This window comes from Sphaerodactylus townsendi, linkage group LG01, assembly GCF_021028975.2.
Source record: "Sphaerodactylus townsendi isolate TG3544 linkage group LG01, MPM_Stown_v2.3, whole genome shotgun sequence".
Lineage (NCBI taxonomy): Eukaryota > Metazoa > Chordata > Lepidosauria > Squamata > Sphaerodactylidae > Sphaerodactylus > Sphaerodactylus townsendi.
In genome coordinates, this window is record NC_059425.1 from 99047107 (window position 1) to 99062315 (window position 15209).

Here is a 15209-nt window from a genome sequence, read left to right on the forward strand (position 1 = left end):
ACATCTAGCAGTTAGTAGGATGTTCTGTTGTACCAACCCAGGAAGCCACTAATTTTTATTTGTTGGAATAGAAACACAGGAAGTGCCATGTTGACTGTGGTCATTGACTTGTCAGCATTCTACCTTCTGGGAGTGAGCAGCTTACATCCTACAACAAAGTTTACAAGCAGAGTAGCTGAGACCTACTTGTTTCGATGCTAGAGCTCAGAGAACCACAAAAGGAAGTGTAGTATAATTTTTGTCATTTAAAAAAAACAAAAAACCTGCAAATAAGAGTCTGCAGTCAATTGGTAAGTTCTCATTTTCTTTGTGGAAATTCTCATGTAAATTCAGAAAGACATAAACGTTAGAGAAAAGAAGAAACAGCTGCAGTAAGTAATATTTCCTAATTGTTGTCACACAATTTTCATGAAAATTAGCAGGTAATAAGAGTAGGTTTTTTCCTAAGACCTGTTTGCAACTATCCAATCTTCTTTTAGTCCACAATTTAAGAACATAATTGAGTCATTGTGATTTCGTATCCAGGATCTTTTGTTTGCCAGACACTCATTTCCTTTTTATTTTTCTACTATGTGGTCTCTATGAGTATTTCCTTATTGCCTACTAGTTTTCTGAGGTTATCAGTTATCTCTTTAGCTATGTTATACAAAAAGGGACAAATTTATCAATTTAATTTTCTAAGAACATCTAACTGAGAGTGCAAACTAGGTCAACATAACTGGATACACTAGTGTTACAAAGTTTATGAATTTGGTACCATATTGCATTAGTATACCAAATATTTTTAAACCAGCCCATTTGGCAAACAGAAAAAAAGATAGCAGTGTGAATGTCACCCATGGACAGGAAAGCATTTCAGGCTAGACTGAGAATGATCTGTAGTTATGTCCTCAAATTATATTTCATTTGAAGGCCCAATTAATATATAACACTTTTATGTACACTGAAAAGTTTGTAAGTATACCTAAAATATGAATTGTGAAGGCAGATACACTTGTCAAAGGATTGTGATTGGTCGTGGTTCTGTGTTCACTGCCTCCATCTAGTGTGGGGCTGTTTCCCCATGGCACAATTATACTGGGTTTGAACCGGGGTCTTAACATACCTTGTCTAATTTATCCCTGTTTTTTCTTCTGCATGGCTCCTCACTTATTCCCAGGAGCAGAGTTAGGACCCGGAAGAAATGCTCCAGTTTGCTCCGCACAAGCCCAGAACGTCTGTATTTACTTTGGAAGCATATCTGAGCATTCCCGGTGTCCTGCGTTCTGATTCAGTGGCATTCCTGCCTAGGGACAGGGGGTACCCTATGTCCTTGGGTGCCCCCCATTTGGTCATGTGGGGGGCGCCAACATTTCAGGGTCATTTGTGGGTTTTTTTAATTTTTAAGTGTTTTTTCACGTTCCGGCCTGCAGGGGGCGCATTTTTAAGGCTACCGGCACCACAATTTCAGGGTACCATCCAGAGACTGTCCTGATGATACCACCCAAATTTGGTGATGTTTGGTTCAGGGGAAGCAATGTTATGGACCCCCAAAGGGGGTGCCCCCATCCCCATTGTTTTCAATGGGAGCTAACAGGAGATGGGGGCTACCCATTTGAGGGACCATAACTTTGGTCCCCCTGAACATAACTTCTCAACTCCAGAACCTGGAGTGGCACATCATAAGAATAGATTAACAAGATGCTACCCTTGAGAATTTTGAGTGTCACTAGTTTTAGAAATACACCCTTTTCAGGCAAGTAAATCCCAAGAAATTAGCCCAAGATTCTTTGTTTTGTAGTGACTTTGCTCCATTGTAGCCAATGGGGAATTTCTGAGTGTGCAGGCAGAGCTGCACATTTTTTTGAAAGGATAGAGGCACCAGATCTTTCAGGGTGGCTCCCGAGGAGGGCCTCTTGGTAATAGCATCCCAGGTTTGGGAGACCTTTGCTTCTGGGGGGTTCAATTTACCTGGACCCCAAAAGGAGGCTTATTTTGTTTCCTGCTCCTGCACATGAAAGCCTGTGGGCTGAGTTCTCTCAGAACTCTCCTTCTCAACTCCCCACCTGCACTCCAGAAGCCAAAGAGACCTCTCACCAAGATTGGATGCTATTACTCCAAGCCTCTTGGAGACCACCCTTGGAAAGTCTGACGCCTCTATCTTCAAAAAATGTGCAGCCAGTGCTTACACACTCCAAGACATTCCCCAGAATCTGCCAGGCTCTTCCAGCAAGTTCTGTGGTGGGAAAAAATTACTTTTCCCACCATAGGACTTCAATGGGGCTTTCTGTTTATGCCCCAGCCTGGCTCTGTGGTAGAGGTTTCCAACAGGAGGGCACTGTGGTAGGGATCTTGCTCTGGGTGGGGGCATTTCCCTGTAGCTGCTGGGTGTGAGTCTCCTGAAAGGAAAACCAGCCAAATTTGCATTTAAAATGTGTGTGGAAGAGAGAGGGAAAATGCTGTGGGCACCCGAGCCTTGAGAAGGTTGCAACCTGATGCCCACAGCGTTCGGCCATCACAGGCAAACTTTAGCAAAGTTGGCTGGTTCCTTTCAGGAGACTCACACCAGCAGCCCTGCAGGAAATAAGTGCCCCCGCCCAGAGAAAGACCACTACCACAGTGCCTCCTGTTGAAACCTCTACCACAGAGCTGGGCATAACAGAAAGCCCCATTGAAGTCTATGGTGGGAAAAATATTTTTTGCTGAAAAGCCTGGCAGATTCTGGGGAATTTCTGAGTGTGTTAGCAGTGACTACACATTTTTGAAGACAGAGGCTCCAAGACTTTCAAGGTGGCTCCAAGATAGCATCCAAGTTTGGTGAGCTTTGCTTTTGGGGGTGAGTGCGGGTGCTGAGAAGTTCTGAGAAAACTCAGCCAGCAGGCTTTATGTGCAGGAGCAGGGAAACAAAATAAGCCTTTTGGGGGACCATAAAATTGGACCCTCAGAAGCAAAAGTCTCTAAGCCTGGATACTATTACCAGGAGGGCTTCCTGTAGCCTCCTTGAAAGTCTGGTGCCTCTATCTTCAAAAATGTGCAGCCTGCCTCAGAAATTCCTCATTAGTTACAATGGAGCAAAGTCACTACAAAACAAAGAATCTTGGGCTAATTTCTTGGGGTTCCTGGAATCTAGTGACACCAAAATTTCAGGGTATCATCTGTTAACTATTTGTAAGGAATTCCATAGAAGCAGAAATAAAAGGCTCTTTGGTGTAAAAGACCGTTTATTCAGACATCTTAGAAAGCTCAAGTACACGCAGTGGCAGGAATAAGATCTCCCGCCAGAAACACAGGTTATAACTCTGTCCATCCCATCCCCCCTCCCGGATTCCCATGGGAACGGAGGGCTCATCTCCCTCGCAGAGATAAGGTCTCCGCCGGAGAAGCTGGCCCATCGCCCGGGCTGTGGAATGTATTCAAGGCCAGGCGGCTGCCCCTCTCATCAACACCATTGAATCCTTTACACTCTGCCTCCCCTAAAAAAGACCCCTCCCCTCCAGGTTTGTGCAGAAAGGTGGGTGGAAAGCATGAAATAAGGGCGGGAGGCGTCAATATTTTTCCCGGAATAAACTCCATTGATTACCCAGAGGAATATCCCACCCAAGACTAAATATTGTGTTTGGGCCATGACAAAGCGTAGAGTCCAGGGATGCATGCCAATTTCGCCAGTAATGCTTGTGGCCATCAATAATAGTCGGGTGGGGGGGTCTCTCCAGCCAGTGCGTGCCGTACAGCGCATCGAGGAAGCGGGAGCCTCCCTTGAGTAAACTGGAATGGAGAGGAACAGGATGAATGTTACTAAGAGAGTTCCAGGGTAAATCCAATCGGGCAGTGACATCATCATTAATCACTTTGAGAAGTAATCTGAAAAGGTCCACAATGTAATCTTTTGCCTAGTTTAGAAAATTTATGCACGCCTCTACCAGATTTTTTGTAGACAAATACACCCAGGCTTCACACGCATGAGGGGAAATCCGAAGGGTGATTACTTATCCGCTTGCAGCTTTTCCCAGGAGTTCCTTTAGCCTGTTGTAAAGGCAGTCTGGACCGCTTTCCACCCCTCAGCCAGAGAGATGAAATCCATTGTTGAAACTCTGAGGATCCAATGCTTCCGTGAGGTAGTTGCGGCAACGGGCGGGAAGGGAGCCGACCGGACCACAATTTCTTTGGGGTTTTTTTTTGTACTGCTATAGAACCCATTGTTATAGGCGCATTACTCTGCAACGGAATTAGCTCGCTTTTTACCAATTGTCCTGGTGGTAGTTGGTGTAACAAAGCGTAAATACTGCTCTAGGGTTCTGTCTGCTCTCTCTCCGCCTCAACAGCCACTTTGAACGCAGGTAGGCGGACGCACCGGGCGGCCCCTAACAACCCTAGAAAAAAAGCTTTCCAGAACTTTAGAAATGAATCCGGTGGGGTCATGGGTCGAGACCACCTTGACGGGCGGAGTGCAGACGGTAAACGTAAGGAATGAACAGACAGCTACTAATCCTAGGAGGCCGAGGGGATGGGAAGCACATGGAATAAAATGGGTTTGTTTGGAAAATAAGTCCACCACCACCCACAAGACCAGAAAGCCTACAAGGACTTTCTGGCAAATCTGTAATAAAATCCATGGAGATGACTTCCCCAGGGCGGGAGGCCACCCGGGAGAGGTTTCAACAGACCATAGGAGCTTTCCCGAGCAGTTCTGGCTTCTGCACAAACAGAGCAACCTTTGATGTACCGCCTCAATGTCCTTACAGTGATCGCTAGCCACCAGAATTGCAGCCGGGCGGCCAAATGCAGAGTTTTTAGAAAGCCAAAATGTCCAGCCCCGGAAGGGCATCATGGCAGGCCTCGAGAACCTGTTGGCGGAGGGGGAGGCACGCGATACAAGCCAATCCCCCCACGCCAGCGCCCATTCTCCAAATGCAATTGGGAGTCGCCGCCCTCCGCCCGAGGAGATCGCAGTAGGGCCATGCCGGCCCTCAAGTTCCCGTGAGGAAAGGAGAGACCAGGCTGGGAATGGGCGAGAGAGGAGGGAGTGGATGTCTGAGATGCGAGGGTGACAGCCAGCCCTAATTGGGAGTGGGGGGAGAGAGAGAACAGTCGCTGGAAGGAATGTCCTTGTTGGCTGAAACTCCCACCCCTCCCGGTAGGCTGGTAGCGAGGCGCATCAGCCAGTTTATTGGTTTTTTCCGGAAAAAGCGGACCGTGAAAGAAAGAAACGAGAAAGAAATCAGCTCCAACGGTTGCTTCGCTGGACATCTTGAGGGGGGTGGAGAGGGATGGCCGTTCCCGTGATCCCACCAAACTTGAAGGGGTGTTTAGCCCTCCAGCCAGTGGCTTCAAGGGAGAGTGCTACTTTAATGGTCAAGTAGTCTTTATCCCCTACAGTCCAGTTGGAGTTCAGCAATCGGAGAATTTCTTTGATAAATAAGCACACGGAACCAGCCTATCATCTTTTATTTCTCTGCAACAGGAGGCATTCCCCAAGCGCTTTGTCCTGAGTATCCACGCGGAACTACAAAGCGGGAGATCCCGGGTCCAGGGTGCTTTAGGATAGGTTCGATTGGTAAAAGCAGACTTTAAAAGCTGAAAAGGCTGTCTGGACATTCTTCGGACCAGGAAGAAGGGGCCTGGCTATGGACAGTGGATCTTTACCCTTAGATGCGTAAGAGGGTCTGTGAGAGGGAGAGTCAGTTCCAGCTTAATTGGAGGAATTTATAAAGTCAATGATAGAAATTAAGCAAAACCTAGAAAAAAGATTGGAGTTTAACTTTTCGCTTGGTGAACGCAGGCCATTGGAGGACCGCATCAATCTTGGGGTAGGATCCATTTTTAGGCTCCCTCGGCGATCCGTATTACCCAAATAGTCAATAGAGGTTTCAGGAAACAGCACTTGGAAAGTTTGGCAAAGAGGGAGTTGTTGAGCAAAGCTTTTCAATACTTCCCAACCAATGCTTCATGCGTTCCTCCATGGTTTGTGAATAAATTAAAACGGGCCATCTAAGTACAATTCACTACCCCTTTGTACAATAAATCATGGAGAACTTCATTGATAAGGGCCATACAAAGTCTCGGGGGGCCCCACTTAACCCGAATGGCATTAAGAAGTATTCAAAGCTGTCCAAACTTTGTGTTAAATGCACAGTCAAGTGTTCATAGCCTTCAGCAATTCTAACTCTGTGTAAGCTTCTCCTCAAGTCCAACTTAGTAAAGATAAAGGCCCCTTTGCCCACGCGCCTAAAAGGTCCTTGATTAAAGGCAAAGGGTACTCCTATTGGACAGGGAGACTGCATTGAGACCTCGGTAATCTGTGCAGAGCCAGAAAGACCCATCTCTTCTTTACAAACAATACAGGGAGCAGCATGTGTGTGTTCAGTGGCTCACAGTATGAACCCTCAAGGAAATAGGTTCTTATCTAAGAAGGCAACGGGTTCCTTCTCCTCATTGGGACTCATCGGTAGATTCTACCTTTGGGCAGTCATACCTGGCTGTATTAATGCGATTTTGCAATAAAGTGTCCCATGGCAAGTGGTAACTGATCGTGATTCTTGCTCCTGAAATACTCTGGCTAGATCTTGCATGCGCCCGGTGGGATGCCTCGGGTAGAATGCAGGAGCAATAAGCCGCTGATGAAGCCGGGGGGGGGTGTGTCAGAGAAGTCGAAGTTTTTCCCCCCAATTCATGTAGTTCCCCGCAGGGAGGGTCAGTGAATTCCAAGATCCTTTCTTTCCAAAAGGAATTTAGGTTCATGCTACAACAATGAACCATGGCATACCCAGAACCATAGAGTGTTTGGCCACCGGACGCCTTAGAATAAAACTAATTTTCTCCCAGGATGGTCGGCGAGCGAGGGAGAACCGGGCTGGCGCTTTTGAACTGGGCTGGTCCTTCGCCTCCGAGGACTGTCAGCCCATTTGGGTGAATGGTATGGCTTAGCCAGGGGGGGACTTGGTCTAGACCTGGCCTCCTCCGGGCCACCCGGGGCCGCATTAAGCAATGGGGAGCAGCCAGAATCCGCCAAGGGCTGAGGCTATAATGCAGATGGTGTGCTTAGCGGGCTTTGGCCAGGAAACGCTTGGATTGTGGGGCCGGTGGAGCGCTTGCCTTCACCTCACCGCTGCCTGGAGTCGTAACCCATGTCCATGGGGGGGCTGAAGACAAGGCAGACAGTTGCTTCCCCTCCTCCGAGATCACTGGATGACTGCCTTAGACGAGCCCGTTGGGGGTGGCCCCTGATTTGCGTGGTGGCTTTGGCGAGATGGGGTGCGCGCGTCGAGCGGCGGGTGATTTGGTTTTCTGGTTTTTTCGGGCAGTTGGCGGCTAGATGACCTGGACTCGCGACTTGGTAAAGACCACAATCCCAGTCGGGCACGGCACTCTGAGGTGGTCTCTGCAGGGGCGGCTGGACTTGGCTTGCAGTGGACGTAGTGGCAGAGGCCAGTTCTGGCGGGCGACCTCGCACGAAGCGTACTCCTAAAGCTTGTGACGCCACCTGGGGATCCCAATTCAATCCAATCAGTAATGGTCAGCGGGGACCCGGCTCGTTCACCGCTTACCGAAGCTGGGTCACCGAAGGTATCCGAGAGTATTCCTCGCATTTCATGCGCCAGGCTAATTCTCAGGGGAGGGAAGTCGCAGCAGCCGCATCGGGGCCACGAAATTCACGGCAAATTCTGCAAATGAGCCGTTGCCTTGCTGGAATAATAGTTTTGATGGTGCGGATAGCTTCATTTTCCGCACCTCGATCTTGGAAGCGCAGCCCTAAGGCTTGGAGGAAAGCTGGTACCGTATCGCGAGTATCTTCATCTGTCAGGTTCGAGAGTCATTAAACCAATCGGTTGCTGCCCCATCCAGGACTGTGGGAGCCGATGTCCCGTATTTTCGGCTCAGACCGTATAACCGCGTCATAGTCCCGCCATGTGGGCATCGAGTTTACTGCAGGATGAAGCGCAGGGAAGTTTGGAAGGCGGTCCCATCGTAAACCGGGCAGGTATTGGAGGTTCTGTAGTAACCCCTCTCCTGACCCTTGGTTCTTGGCGATCAGAAGCGGGCGGCGCAGGTTGAGCTGGGTTGAGGCAGCGGCTGATTCGCGCCAGGGGGGGGCCGATGATCGGTGGAGGTATCAACGCCCGGTGCCGCTGGTGTTCCGGGTGGGAGCCGGTCCCTGGAAGGTTCCGGTTGACCCAGCAGCGTCAGCTTCCTCTAGGCGCCGGGCTGTACCCGCGACCAGCTTAGACTAAACCGGGGTTGTCCTGGTCTGCTGCTTCTTCAGTTCCTCTCCAAGGGCAGCCAGCTCTCTCTCCCTTGGCGCAGTCAATGCATCCTGAGTAGCGCATGCAAAGCTGCTTTCTCTCGCCTCCACTTTAGCCAGTTCGGTCCCAAGAACAGCTGCAGTGCAAGTTCACTTTGAGTGCGCCAAGGCCCTGAACACTTTCACGCGTTGACGCTTCGTAAGTTCAGTTTGGAGTGTTCCAGGACTTTATCATGGACTGATAGATTCCCAAGGCGATATTGCCGTTGAGGCGCATCCCTTGGCACGCGGTCCACCCGAAAGTTGGATTTCTCGGCGCTTGCTGCTCCCGGCCCTCTGCAGGTTTTCACTGCGCTGCTTGCTGAAGCTGTTCCCGTGCCTCTTCCCATAGCTGGCGCTCATCGGCTCCATGCTTCTTGGGCATCTCGCGAATGGCCCACTTCCTCATCCCAGCCTCTTCTCGGCGGGAGAGGGGAACAGATCCGCTGGGAGTGTAGGCTTTCTCCGATTCCTCGAAATCGCTCTGGGACGGTGAGGCATCACGTGCACTCCACCGGGTGGCTCCACGGGCATCTCAGGTATGCACGCTGGTCCGGGATCAGGGGATCCGATCGGAGGACGGGTAATGGAGTACACCTCCCAATCCTGGTATAGTCCCAGTGTCACCGGTGGTCTTTGGACGGGCCCCAGTGCTGTGCCACGGTAGGGCCTTTGGGAACATCACCGCAAAATCACGCAGTCCAGGAATCGCTCGAATGGACTCCTGGGTTGCCGCGATGAAAGGTGGTCAGGCCCGTCGCCTCCGATGACAGGCTTGCATCCTGAGGCTTGTAATACCATGCGAAAATGGGTAGATATCCGGATCCACAGGCGCTCGATCCATAGACAGGCTTCCCAAATCCACTCATGCAAAATCCCCATGAGTCGCTCTTTCACGCCCCTCGCTCCAACGGAGTAAAGGGAAGACTCCGTAAGGATATCGAGATCGGGAAAAGAGTCACCAGCTGGTGGACCTCAAGTTCTCCCGCCCGGCTCCTCCAGATATTCAGAAGGAAAGGTCGGATTGCCCTCTTTGGGGGCTACCGCACCTTCCCCAGAAACATCCAACCTCTCCATGCCGCAGGCACCAGTGTCCACTGCACCTAGGAATATACACTAATTGGGATTCCTGCACACAATGTAAGGGAATTCCATAGAAGCAGAAATAACAAAGGCTCTTGTGAATTGTAAAAGACCCGCTTATTCGAGACATCTTAGAAAGCTCGCACACACGCAGTGGCAGTGGGAATAAGATTCCGCCAGAAACACAGGTTATAACTCTGTCCATCCCATCCCCCCCTCCCGGATTCCCATGGGAACGGAGGGCTCATCTCCCTCGCAGAGATAAGGTCTCCGCCGGAGAAGCTGGCCCATCGCCCGGGCTGTGGAATGTACTCAAGGCCAGGCGGCTGCCCCTCTCATCAACACCATTGAATCCTTTACACTATTCTTATGATGCCACCCAAGTTTGGTGAAGTTAGGTTCAGGAGGACCAAAGTTATGGTCCCTCAAATGGGTAGCCCCCATCTCAGGTTAGCTCCCATTGAAAAAAATGGGAATGGGGACATTCCATTTGGGCGTCCATAACTTTGATGCCCCTGAACCAGACATCGCCAAACTCGGGTGGCATCATCAGGGCAGTCTCTGCATGATGCCCTGAAATCATGGTGCTGCTAGCTTTAAAAATGCGCTCCCTGCAGGCCAAAAAAACACCAAAAATACCCCCCAAAAGCCCAAATGCCTTGCATTCGCATTTGTTCATATTTGGGCAGGACATAATCGGACAATTTTTGTCCAAATTTGCCCAAATTTGCCCGGATTCCAGCCGAATCTGCTATTTGTTTCATCTGAATCTCCAACCCTCAAAAGTGATGCTGTTTCTGGGTGGGGGAGAATCCACCCCCAACAGCATCACTTTCAATTTTGTATTAACTGGGGACACCAGATTCTCCCTTTAAGGTAGATTTAAAAGAAGAATCTGAGCTCCCTAGTTTAAACACCATTGAAAGTGATGCTGTTTGGGGGTGGATTCCACTGGGAGGTGTTTTGTGAGAGATGATGCATGACATTCTGTTTGGTAGTAATGTTTTGCTTGGGGGTGATTTGTGAGAGATTTTACATGCTTAATACCGAAATTTTTGCACTGGCTTGGAGTTTTTTTTTTCTCAGGCTAACAACCTACCCTCATTAGGGTTGTTGTGATTAGGAAATTAGGAAAAGAGTTGGTGGGGAGATAGCCATGTATGTTTTGATGGGAGTGGGAGGTGTTTTGTGAGCTGGTACAAAAAATCATTGTTTGGTCATGGTGGGGGAGGGGGGGGGCGCCAAACTCAGGTTTTGTCTCCGGGCGCCAGTTTGCCTAGGTACGCCCCTGTTCTGATTGGCTGTTGCTTTTGAGTGGCAGCTGCAAGCACCTCTGAGCGTGCCCGGTGTCCCACATTCTGATTGCCTGTTGTTTTTGTGTGGCAGCTTGAATGAACATCGGTTGAGCAAGAAAAATAAACCGTTCCTGCTCCCGAATGGTTTTTGCACAGTAGTAGGCACAAGCAGGGTCACACCAGGATTTTTTACCTCCAAATTGGTGATTTTTGAAAATCCCGGGCTATCACTGGGCATCACCGGGGCAGGCCCACGTTAGCACCGGCTGCACAGGGATATTTTTCTTGCTCACCCCTGGATACTTTTTTGCAGTACCAAAAGTTATCAGTATTTGAAACAGCAGCTCAACCTTGTGAGCTTCAGTGCTTGTCTGTGTCTTTCTACCTTAAGTGGGATTTGAACCAGAAGTAATTGGAGATTAACAGTGATCATTAAACTGTTAAAGGGGTCTTGCAAGCTATAGATCTGTTTCTCTAGTGCTTCAGAGACAACTGTGTTGCACAGTTTTGAGATGTTATTTGGAGTTCTTTTATCAATGTAATCTGACTGTGTAATTTCCTCCTGCATTACATGTTTAGGTTTTCTTGAGACGACAGCAAGTGAGTGAGAGAATGAATGAGTGGGCAGTTTTCAGTGAGAAGAACAAAGAGCTTTGTGAATGGTTGACACAGATGGAGAGCAAAGTGTCCCAGAATGGAGATATCCTCATTGAAGACATGATAGAAAAACTCAAAAAGGTATAGTGCTTCCGATTATGTTCTCACAATTAGGTTCTTACCTTCTATAAGTATTCTCAGTTTATCAGAGCCTTAATTGCTAGTGATGCTAGGTTTGAACAGAATCTAATATAACTATTTGCACTTACAGTTTAGTCCCTGCTGTACCTTTATATCAAACCATTCTCTTATAAACAGCTTCTGAATGATAAAAAATGTAGCTACCGTTATTTTTAACAAACGTCTTCAGTCAAGCAATTCAAAGTGCCTCACTATTGTCCCAAGATGGCAGTTGTCTTAGACTCCGTTTGCCTCACGTTCTTTTGTTGGGCTTGGCTGGAACACTTACTCAAAGCCAGGAGGAAGTGAGGCACAAGGCAGAGCAGCAAAAGGTTGAACTTGGAGAGAGCCACAGTGACAGAGGCCTCCTGGCCTCACAGGCAGGAAGTGGGGCCAGCCAAAGCAGTCCTACAGAAAGGCTGGCAGCCGTGTGAGGCCTGCTCAAAGGGAAAGGTTTTCCTGAGGGCAGGCCTACCCCACAAGGAGGGCCACAGCCAGGCAGCAGCAGAGAACTCGGCCAAGAACGCCAAGACGGGGTGAGATTGGTGGGAAGTGATGGGGTAGGCAGGGTCAGGACCTGACAGACAGAAGGGCCACCCAAACCAGGACTTAAGGGAAGCACCAGGGAGTGACTCACAGAGCCAGGTTGGAAGAGGGGGTGGAGCAACCCCTTTAAGAGAAGCCCAGCAGGCATTGCAAGTTAGGAAGAAGAGTGGCCAGGTACCCTGAAGCAGTGAGGAATTGCCATCCCAGGAGTTTGAGAGGTTGGATTCATCCACCTTTGCCTCCCTTTCTGAAACCACTGACCAGGAGCAGTATCTGGAGACACCTACTTGGACATCAAAAGAGGTGGAGGATGAGGTGGCTGTGGCAGAGCACCTCACTATGATAGTCCTGAGCAGGAAGGTGTATTGAATAACAGTCTGATCCTTGTGTATCTATGTTTTGTCCAGGATTATCAAGATGAAATTGCAGTTGCCCAAGAAAATAAAATCCAGCTCCAGCAAATGGGAGAGCGACTTGCTAAAGCAAGCCATGAAAGCAAAGCTTTGGAGATTGAGTATAAACTTGGCAAGATCAATGACAGATGGCAGCACCTTCTAGATCTCATTGCAGCCAGGTAAAATGGATGAACTGTTTAAATGTTATAGAACCTTGTGTTAAAAATCATGTTGGATGTAACAAAATTTTGAACCTTTGTTGTAGTTAACTATCAACTTCCTTACTTAATAATCCTTCCTTGATTTTTTCATATTACATGTTGTGTATTTAGGGAGGGAAAGGGTCAGTGCTGGAGTCAGTAGTAATCATAAGAACCGTTCTTATTGGAACACAACAGTCAACTAACAGAACAGGCCACAACTAAAGGTAAAGTTTCCCCTCCAGTTGTATCCAACGCTGGGGTACCCCTGCAAGCAGTGATTTTATAGGCAAGCTGCTTTTGTGGGGTAGTTTGCCATTGCTTTCCCCGGCTATTCTTTACCCCCTAGCTAGGAGCTAGGTACTCATTTACTGACCAAGAAATGGATGGATGGCTGAGTTGACCATGAGCCAGCTGCCAGGATATCTCTGACCCACAGCGGGCTCAAACTCCTGACCGTGTGAGTGGCAGTTCAAGCACTTAACCACTACACCATGCAGCTCCTCAGGCCACAACTAGGCCTCAGTAACTCTAACTCCTCCAGTTATGGTCAGAATACTTGAGTGTCCCCTTTCTAGAGAACTCTGGGAGTACCAATATACTGCACCTCTGTCCTATTTCTGTTTGTTCAATAATTTGGCCACTAATATTTTCATAGTGAACTACTTTTCATCTGTATTGCTCACTTAATCGTTGGGCTCAGTTTCGATGTCATGTTGGGATTAGCATCAGATGACCACTTCTGGTAAATCTGTCTCCTGAGATTTTTGAGAAACTGCTGTAGCCTCTGGTTGGTCAGGTTGTGGCTCAGAGACTGTTGCTCTGACTCTGCATGTGGAATAGAGTGCGGGGGTGGGGGGGTACTAAGTTGACCCTCAGGTATCTTCTGTTGCTCCAATACCTTTCTCTTGCTAGAGTTTCAGTGTAATAGGACTGTGGGTCTGGGCATGATGCTATTGTCTTTGCAACCTTCCAGCCTTCTGACATTTTCATTCCTAATGGGTCCTGTGGATGGAAAACAGGTAGTGGTTTAGCTATCTGGTCATTTTACTCTTTCTGCCTCTCTTGTAACTATTGAAGAGTTATCCCCAATATGTGTTCATCAGCAACTGTGCTGGGATGTATTTCAGACTGAAAATTACAATATTGCCATCTTGCTTAATCCTGTGTGCCCAAAATGTGTTGCATGAAAAAGCTCCTAAACGTGCAGCAAATGAAACACAATTTATTGAGTTTTAATGATACTGTGGTTTTATGTTATGTACAAATGCATAGTTGCTTACCACAAACATGATTTACTGTAAATAGATGAAGGGTATAAAGGTTTATCCCCTCTTTCACAGATGTTTGGAGGCGTTAGATCAGGAAGTGGTACTTGTTAGATATAGTTGGTTCTTGAGCGTATGGTATGCTAGGAGGGTTCACAAAATATTTATGGGTATATAGAACAACATTTGTGACCTTAAAGAGCAAGATATAGGCTATTGTGAGTGAAAGCTCAGAGATTCTCTCCTTGTCTGTCTGTCTGTCTGTCTGTCTGTCTGTCTGTGTATATATACACAGAAGATGGTGATTCACAAAGACTTGCATGGGACATTTCATTTTCCCTTGAATCCCCTTCCTATGCTATTTCTTCTTTCCATTTTCTGGCAGCCGCTATAGCCTCTTCCTTTTTCCTGCTTCCTTTTTTTCTTCCAGCCAGCACATCCATTTTCTGCTCCTTTCTCTTCAGTTGCTTCTTCCTCTTCCTTCACTCTGGCCGTCTCTCTCATGGAAAAGGCTGTCTGCATTGTTGTGAGATAACTACCATAGCACATTTCCATAGCTACTACTAAAATGACCATGTAGGTGTTAAACTACATAAGAAACTGTATTTTCTTCCTACACAGTTTGGGTAATTTCAACTATAATATTTCAGATCCACAAACTACCAGAATGAGGTTTGACTTGAAGTCTTTGACTTCAAAATGGAATCATCTTGTATGGGAGTCTCTAAACCTTGTTCTAGAACCACTTAAGGTTGTATGGTCTTGGTGCAAGTCTTCAAACTAACAGTTCCATAATACCAGTAAGGAAATGTCACTAAATTATACATTCTATCACTACATCACTTTGCGTGTTGCAGAGTCAGCTGCACCATTTTTTCTAGTAGTAAATCAGGGAAATGACTCCCCCACATGCAGTTTTAGCACAGGAAACAGTGCTGCTAAGAAACAATTCTTCACATCTGCTGTGCCGCTGCAGGAAACACAACAAATTGAGCTTGAGGAAGCCAGACTCAACTCTTTAAAACCTGTAACATCTAGTTTGATCCACAGTGAATGACCATCTAGTGTCTCTAGCCAAATGCAACTGTAAAAGAGATGCAGACCCTGAAAACAGTTTTGCTAACCAGCAATGTTTATGTAGAGGCATACTGTGGCCATCATGGATAATAAATTGTGGCTAGATAAATTTGGGGAGTATAGGTCTAATCTTCTTGTAACGTGATCTCAGCCAGAGGCCATCACTATTTTTGTGGCATCCTATTCCACGAGTTAAATATGTGAATTCTGAGAAGAAATCATTTATTTGCTGTATATTCCAACTAGATGTTATTAAAGATTATGCATTTGTGTTTTGGGAGAGGCTAGAGTCTGAATGACTTTAGATTTGG

The 15209-nt window shown here is 47.6% G+C and overlaps 1 protein-coding gene across 1 annotated transcript in view; it reads left to right on the forward strand.

The window, feature by feature from the left end:
• SYNE1 (spectrin repeat containing nuclear envelope protein 1) overlaps window positions 1-15209 on the forward strand; it is a 375888-nt gene that overhangs the window by 288425 nt on the left and 72254 nt on the right. Inside the window, exons 122-123 of the mRNA XM_048488624.1 lie at window positions 11215-11373; window positions 12366-12532. Coding sequence (XP_048344581.1) covers window positions 11215-11373; window positions 12366-12532 — 326 coding nt within the window. The remainder of the gene's footprint in view (window positions 1-11214; window positions 11374-12365; window positions 12533-15209) is intronic.